Raw genomic sequence first — 8632 nt, forward strand, 5'->3', positions numbered from 1 at the left:
CTAAGGTCTTCTAAAAAATTGACCTTAAAAGCGAACACCACCAGATCAGAATCAGGCCTGGAGATGAGTGGAAGACCGCATTCAAGACACAACATGGATTGTACGAGTGGATGGTCATACACTTTGGACTATCCAACGCACCCAGCACTTTTATGAGGTTTATACATGGGGAAGATTGTGGTAGTCTATTTTGACGACATACTTATTTATAGTCCGACATGGGAGTCACATTTTAATCATCTTCGTGCTGTCTTTGATGTAATAAAGACCGAGCGCTTATTCATCAATCAGAATAAGTGTTCTTTCTTCACAACTTTGATAACTTTTTTGGGTTTTGTTGTGTCTACTGATGGTGTTCATGTAGATCAATCTAAAATTGAGGCAGTCTTGTATTGGCCCAAGCCAAAAACTTTGTACGATGTCAGGAGTTTCCATGGATTGGCATTCTTCTATCGTCGGTTCATCAGAAACTTTAGTACCTTGATTCTCCTATCACAGAGTGCCTTAAAGGGCATGATTTTTAGTGGATTGAGGAGGAAGAGACTAGCTTTCAGTTGGTTAAGCAGAAGATGACGGAGGCCCCAGTCTTGGCACTTTCGAACTTTGAGAAGGTGTTCGAGGTAAACTGTGATGCGTCTGGAGTTGGTATTGGTGGTGTTCTGAATCAAGAAGGGTGTCCAATAGCCTTTTTAAGTGAAAAGCTAGTTCTATGCCATAGTTCAGACTCTGAAGCATTAGCATGATTACCTGGTACAGAGGGAGTTCATCCTTGTTACTGATCATGAGGCCTTGAAGTACATCAATGGTCAGCACAAGCTGAGTAGGCGACATGCAAAGTGGGTGGCGTACTTGCAGGAGTTTACTTTCACACTAAGGCATCAAGCAGGGAGTTTGAATCGAGTAGCATATGCATTGAGCAGCCGCACATTACTCCTTACCACCATGAGCACCAAGACTGTTGGATTTGAGGCATTTCCCGATATGTATGCTGCAGATCCTTCATTTGGAAAGATAATTCGGGAGGTAACCGATAATCACCGACATGATTTTGTTTTACATAATGGTTACCTATTTCGTGGATTGTAGTTATGCATTCCGGATTGTTCACTAAGGCAACAGATTATTAGTGAACTTCATAACGAAGGACATTTTGGGCAAGACAAGAGATTGGCATTGGTCTCTTTTGATTATTACTGGCCCAAGTTGAGCAGTGATGTGGCGCATTATGTAGAGTGGTGTTATGTATGTCAGCGGTCTAAAGGAGCTCTTACTAATGCTGGATTGTACACACCATTACCCGTACCTGAAGCTCCTTGGGTTGATGTCAGCATGGATCTTATCTTGGGCTTACCTCGTACAGAGCGGGCGATGGATTCCATTCTTGTTGTGGTTGACAGATTTTCAAAGGTGGCTCATTTTTTGGCTTGCCGAAAAATAATGGATGCTACTCGGATTGCACATCTTTGTTTCAGAGAGATTGTGCGTTTACATGGTGTTCTATAGTCAATTACTTCTAACTGTGACACTAAGTTTATGAGTCATTTCAGGAGGAGTTTATGGGAGAAACTTGGAACGAAGTTGAATTTTAGCAGCGCATACCATCCCCAAACAGATGGTTAGACCGAGGTGGTGAATAGGAGTTTGGGAAATCTTTTGAGAAGCTTGACAGGGACCAAACCGAAGCAGTGGGATTTGGCATTACCTCAAGCAGAGTTTGCTTATAACCGGTCAAAGAATAGAACCACTAGATTGAGTCCCTTTGAAATCGTCTATGGTCGGAACCCATCGGGGTACTTGATTTGGCTCCAATTCCACGTGTGGGTCACTTTAATAACAAAGCTGATGAGATGGCTGAACATCTTCGGGGTATCCATGAGTAGGTGAAGTTGTCCATATAGGATAGTAACACTAAGTACAAGGCTCAGGCAGATAGTCATCGGCGCCAGGTATTGTTTGATGTTGGTGATTTTGTTTGGGCAGTATTAACTAGTGATCGTTTTCCAGCTAGGGAGTACAATAAGCTAAAGGAGTGGAACATTGGACCTTGTGAAGTGCTGCAGAAGATCAATGATAATGCTTACAGGTTGCGCCTCCCTAGCCATTTGAAGACCTCTGACGTCTTCAATGTGAAACACCTAAGCCCTTGTTTTGTGGAGTCCGATGAAGCTACTGTGAACTCGAGGACAAGTTCTTTCCAACCAGGGGTGATTGATGCAGGAGGATCCGAGTCGAGTGATGCTGATTTGTCAGATAGCACGATGATGGCGCTAAGATACCATGAGATGGTGGATCAATGCAAAGATGGAAAGTGAATCGCAATTATTTCCTTGATTAGGGGAATTTGACACGTTTTTGGTAATTTGGCCATAACTTTGGCTACGATTATCAGAATCGCTATTGTGACCCCAATCCAGAAAGCTATATTCGGTGCGCACGTCGTGGCCACAAGCTATGCTCGGTGGACGTCAATTTCGAGCCCAAAATCCACTATTTTCCTTTTCGAAATTCAATTTTTAGTTTTTTTTCTATTTATGGTAATATTTCATTTCCCTTTTCCATATGTTAGAAAACTCGAATTGAGCCAAATTTTTGGCAACTTACTCCTTTTACTTAATATTTTATTCTAGTGTAATTTCGGGATTTTGCCATTTTTTTCTAATTTTCCTATAATTTCGTATTTTGCAGCTATTTAACTCGGCTTGTGGGTTAATTTGAGTCATTCTGCATTATTAATAATATTGAGTTGATTTCAGAGTATTTTCTCTGGTTTTTGAGAGTTTTTCTGTCGTTTCTTTCTTGCGAATCATCTGCTACAATAAGCCAATAGGATAATCACTATCCTACCTAGCATCACATAATGAATATGAAAGCTTATGACTTTGCTGATGCTACTCTACCTTGTAACTCTATGATTTTGGACGAATTTATGTTCTATCTTTTTTTTTTTTTTTTTACTCTAATATAGTCAGATTTATGGTGAAAGGAGTTGAATCTACTGTTCGAAATTCAAAAATTGTACGAGGTGAAACATTGGGCATGGAACAATCGTCACATTAATGTCAGGCCTTATAAATCGAAGGTAAACTTTGAATCTTAGCATTAGGGTAGCCACGGAACAATCACTAGACGTTGTGAAAATGTTTACCATTATATTTTAATATTGTTTCTCAATATTTGCTCAATTTAAAAGTTTAGAGTTATTTTACTTTCAATGTTAACCTGTTTATAATTTTAAAATTTTAAATGTTTAACATTATACCCTAATATTGCCTATTGTAAACTTTTGGAGGCTAAATATTTTATAACTTGTGGATGATTCTTGCTGAAATTGTGTTTCTGTATCATGAATTTCTCATAATTGATGACTCTGGCTGCTTTGAATGGCACTGCTACCAGTGGAAGTGGGAACCATAGTGAGAAGAAGCATCAACAACCACAGCAGCAGGGACTAAAATCGGACTAAAAAAATCACTGTAGCCGATATCTAAAATTGTGCCCGCACCGGATAAAACCCCTGGCTCTTCCCCTAAGCACACATAGCTTCATAGATGAGAGACGGCTAAGGAGCTGAACTACACCACTGAGGAAAACCAAAACCATGACAATGAGAGTGGCTAATGGTGAAAAGCTGGAGAGTAAAGCTTTGAATCAACCACTGGTTTGGAAGGTGCATAACTAGGAGTTCCAGTATAACTTGAGAACTTTGAAATAAGAGATAGTGCTATGGGATTGGGGGTGAACTGGATGACTCAGCCTCCTAAAATTTGACTTTATCCTAGGATATGTGAAGTTCAAACACCAGCAGAAAGAGGTCATCTTGAGGAGCGAAGGCTCAGAACCACAGGTTAAAATATGAAAGTTGAGCAAATGGAGAATTTGTTTAGAAGGTATCATTATGAAGTGGCTGAACATTTGTACAATATTGGGGAGAAAGGGAAAGAAGAAATTCCATGCCAAATCACTGAAGTTATTAGCCAATAGACAGAGGTATTTGAAGAACCAACAGGGTCACCATCTCCTAGATCTCATGACCATCGTATTCTGTTAAAAGAGATAGCATAACAATTCAAAATTAGGACTTTTAAATGCCTTTCTATTCAGAAAATAGAAATAGGGAGGCTAGTGGTAAAGATTGAAAATACAAATTAAATCAACAGTTAAAAGAGAACCTTTCACAGGCAAGTGCAAGAATAAAGCTTTATGCTGATAAAAAGAGACCAGAAAGGTCATTTGTTGAAGGTGATTGGGTATTCCTTAACTCCATTCATACAGGCACCAGTCAGTAGAGCACAGGCTGAACTACAAGCTGGGCACAAGGTGTGTTGGTCCTCACCAGATTATCTACAATTCAAGGCTGTCATATGAGAAATTTGAAGGCAGATTCTTCATCTACCATGACAGGGTTTTTCTCCAAAAATGTAACCAATGAAAAATTAAAAGATATAGCCGACGAGGTCAGGAGAGCGAGGAAATTATCTGAAAAGAAGAAGGGTATTTCCCTTGCTTCATCATCATGAAGATTGGCTCGTGGAATATTAGGGGCTTTAACCCGCCCCTCAAACAAAATGGGGTTAAAGAATTCATGCGACGACATGAGATTGATGTTATGGGCATCTTGGAAACAAAATTGAATGATTTTAAGTTATCCCGTATTATAAGGAATAAATTTGGTGGTCTATCCTCTGCTAACAACTTTCGCCATCATAAAGCGGGTTGTATTTTGGTTTTGTCGAATTCCTTGAAGGCTGAATTGGAAGTCTTGGACACTACGGCACAAGTTATCCATTGCTCAATTACTTGCAAGGTAACTTCACGCACCTTCCTTGTTAATTTTGTTTATGCATTCCATACTATTGTGAACTGCAGGCCTCTTTGGGATAATATTGAGGAATTTGGTCTCAATTGCACCTTGCCATGGTTGGCTTTAGGGGATTTTAACAATGTGCTCAATTTTGATGAGAAAAGTAATGGGGCGGATGTCACTCCGTATGAGATTAAAGATTTTGAAATGTGTTGCCAAAATGTTGGACTTACGGATATGCGGTCAATTGGTTGTTTCTACACTTGGAACAATAATTCTGTTTGGAGCAAAATTGATAGAGCCATGGTAAATGGAAATTGGATGCTTGAGAGTTATGACAGTTTTGCAAACTTCCTTCCATCGGGTTGCCTCTCCGACCACTCACCTTGCATTGTGTCAATTTTTGGGGAAGTTGGAAGGAAGAAAAGGCCATTTAAATTTTTTAACATGTGGACATGCCATGAGGACTTTCATGATGTGTATCAAATGGTTGGAATCAAGTTTTTTTTTGTTCTAAACAATTCTCACTTTGTAAGAAATTACAGAGTCTTAAAGGGGTGCTAAAAAAAACTCAACGACAAGTACTTTGCTCACATTTCCTCTAGGGCTGATTATGCTACTAAAAAGTTGGAACTGGCACAAGTTGAATTACATAATGATCAGATAAATCTTCAACTAAAGTCTGAGGTTGCTAGATTGAGGAAGGAGGCTACTATGCTATGTGAAGCGGAAAGGAATTTTTATTACCAACAATCAAAGTGTGTTCATTTGAAGAATAGTGATAAATGCACCAAGTATTTCCACTCTTTGGTCAAGAGAAATGCCAAGAGGAATGAAATTCCGGCAGTTATCAAGAGGGATGGTAATTACTCTACTTCCCAAGAAGAGGCGGCGACGGAATTCACTCACTTTTATAGTGAATTATTGGGACAAAGCGGGTGTGGACAGCATTTTAATGATGAAATTCTAAGTAACGGTCCTAAATTGTCGGGGGAAAATGCCATGTTGCTTGTCCGGGATTTCACGAGACAAGAGATTAAAGATGCCCTCTTTAGTATTGGGGATGACAAATCACCCGGTCCGGATGATTACACATCTTGTTTTTTTTAAAAATCATGGGATATTGTTGGAAATGATTTCTTGGAGGCAATTGAAGAATTCTTTGCAACGGGGTCTCTACTCAAGCAAACCAATCACACTATCATTGCTTTGGTACCAAAGGGTAATCAATCTACTTCTGTTGAGGATTATAGGCCAATTGCTTGTTGCAATGTTTTTTATAAAGTCATTACAAAGATCCTTGCCTCTCGGTTGAAGCCTATGCTTGATGTCATTGTTGACAAAGCACAAACTGCTTTTGTGGAGGGACGGAGTATGATTGAGAATATTCACTTGGCACAAGAGCAGGATGGAGTATGATTGAGAATATTCACTTGGCACAAGAGCTTTTGAGAAAATACAATCGCGAGAGAATTGCTCCTAGATGCCTTTTCAAAATTGACCTTAGAAAGGCCTATGATTCCATAAATTGGAATTTCCTTGAAAAAGTCATTGAAGGATTGGGGTTCCCCGCTACTTTTGTTGGTTGGATTATGGAGTGTGTGACAACTCCATCTTATTCCATTGCTCTTAATGGTAACCTTCATGGGTTTTTCAAAGGAAAGAAAGGTCTACGCCAAGGTGACCCGTTATCTCCTTACTTGTTTATTCTATGCCTTGAATACTTCTCTAGAATGGTTAATGTGGCTACAAGCGATAGTGATTTCAATTTTCATCCTAAATGTGCACCCCGAAAGATTTCACACTTGGCTTTTGCAGATGATTTGATGCTTTTTGCAAGAGGGGATGTGATGTCGGTGGATATCTTAATAAAGTGTCTTTCAACTTTTGGTGCCATGTCGGGTCTCAATATAAATGTTGGGAAATCTTGTCTCTACACAGCGGGTATTCATGGTCAAGAATTGGAGGATATCTTTGCACTTACTAATCTTCCAGTTGGTACCATGCCATTTCGGTATTTGGGCATCCCACTTGCGGCTGAAAAACAGAAAGTGAGTTCTTATGATTCTTTCACCAATAAAATTTCTACTTATATTGGTGCATGGTCGACTTCTTCTTTGTCATATGCAGGTAGAGCAGAATTTGTAAGAGCCGTTCTACAAGGAGTGGAATGTTTGTGGTTATCCATTTTCCCCATCCCGGCTACGGTTACTTCAAAGATTATTAGTCTTTGCCGAAGGTTCCTATGGGGATCCAAAAAGCCGTTGGTTGCTTGGAATCAAATTTGCCTACCTAAGCATGAGGGTGGGCTTGGTTTTAGAGATATCAAAAGTTGGAATGCCGCACTCCTTTCTAAAACTCTTTGGAACATTCATAGCAAAAAGGATTCTTTATGGATTAAATGGATAAATGAAGTACATCTTCGAGGCTCGGACATTTGGAAGTATAAAGTGAGAAAAGGTGATTCTCCACTACTTAAAAGGCTTCTGGAAATAAGAGACAGTATTGTTGAACCCCAAAATGAACTTCAAACTGGAATGGACAGATTATTCAGCTGGACAGAATCTGGGATTTTTAGCACAAAAACTGCCTATGAGTTCTTCAGACCGAAGGGAGTTAAAACTGCATGGGCTACCTCTGTTTGGGACAGTTCCATCATACCTAAACATGCCTTCATCCTATGGTTAGCTGTTCGGGGTAAACTACAGACAAAGGACAGATTATGGTATCTCCAGATCGACCGAAAGTGCCCATTCTGTGCACTCACGGATGAATCTACCCAGCACCTATTCTTTTCATGCCGATTTTGTAGAGAAGTTTGGGATCATATCCGGGATTGGTTGGCTATTCGGCGTAGCATGTCCACCTTGTTGAGCTCATTAAAATGGATGAAAAAGGAAGCTCGAGGTAAGAGTTGGCCTAGTAGAGCAAAACGTATTGCACTTGCAACAACCGTGTACTACATTTGGATGGAAAGGAATAAATGTATTTTTGAAGGTATCAAGCCGCAAGTTGAATCCATTGTTAGACGAATTAAAACATACATATACAAAGCGATGTTTACTTTGTATCCGTATGTTTTGATTCACTTCGAATCTTTACTTGCAGGGCTTTAAACCTTTGTTGGCACATCTCTTTTCATTTGCTAGCTCCCGGGTATGCCCGGAGTAATTGCATGTGTTATTGACTTTTGATTTGCCCGGGTATGCCCGGTGTACTTGTATATGGAACATTTTTTATCAATGATATTTACATTTACCGATAAAAAAAAAAAAAAAAAAGGAACCATCAGACTTAACGGACTTTTAAGTGGAAACGGTGTCGTTTGGTACTAAATGGAACTGTGTTGTTTTATTCCATTAATTGTTGTTATTTGTCAGAAATCATCTTTTACTTTTGGGCTTGGAAAGCATGACTTCATATATATATAGCCATATGTGAAGAGGCGAGACAAACTGATTTTTCTGCCAAATTGGTCGTTAATTTTAGTAATTCAATTCAGTCCTCTCCTTCTCATTCCTATTTTACATCATTTAATCCGTCCCCTATCATTTTTTACTTAGAATTTAGTATCATAAATTCCTTATTTCAGCTGGAGTAAATTCCAGTGTCGGTTTGTGCGAAGCTTTGTTTGCGAGTTGTAGTTCAGCTCGTGACAATTCTATCGTTCAAAGGCTTGATTAACAGTATTTAACAACCTCCATTAGCAAACATTGAGGCAGCTAACATTTGCTACAGCTTACTTTCACAACCGTGCGTCCTTCATACGCTAAAGCCTCCATTAGCTGCTGTTTCCACAACTGTTGGCTACTAGAGCCTCTGGTCATCATC

The 8632-nt window shown here is 39.5% G+C and overlaps 1 protein-coding gene across 1 annotated transcript; it reads left to right on the top strand.

Annotated features, from left to right (window-relative positions):
• The first annotated feature begins 4513 nt into the window (after positions 1–4513).
• On the top strand, positions 4514–6220 carry LOC111382721. Its single transcript, XM_023006762.1, has 3 exons — positions 4514–5301; positions 5407–5879; positions 5958–6220. Exons 1-3 carry the CDS (start codon positions 4514–4516, stop codon positions 6218–6220), a joined length of 1524 nt encoding a protein of 507 aa, XP_022862530.1.
• Positions 6221–8632: the final 2412 nt, after the last annotated feature.

The sequence above is a fragment of the Olea europaea genome, unplaced genomic scaffold, assembly GCF_002742605.1.
Source record: "Olea europaea var. sylvestris unplaced genomic scaffold, O_europaea_v1 scaffold2554, whole genome shotgun sequence".
In the NCBI taxonomy this organism is placed as follows: domain Eukaryota; kingdom Viridiplantae; phylum Streptophyta; class Magnoliopsida; order Lamiales; family Oleaceae; genus Olea; species Olea europaea.

Coding starts and splice junctions, on each gene's coding strand:
- LOC111382721 (XM_023006762.1), top strand. CDS start 4,514: ATGAAGATTGGCTCGTGGAATATTAGGGGCTTTAACCCGCCCCTCAAA. Junction 5,302..5,406: donor TATCAAATGGTTGGAATCAA/GTTTTTTTTTGT, acceptor CATTTCCTCTAG/GGCTGATTATGCTACTAAAA. Junction 5,880..5,957: donor TGGGGATGACAAATCACCCG/GTCCGGATGATT, acceptor AGGCAATTGAAG/AATTCTTTGCAACGGGGTCT.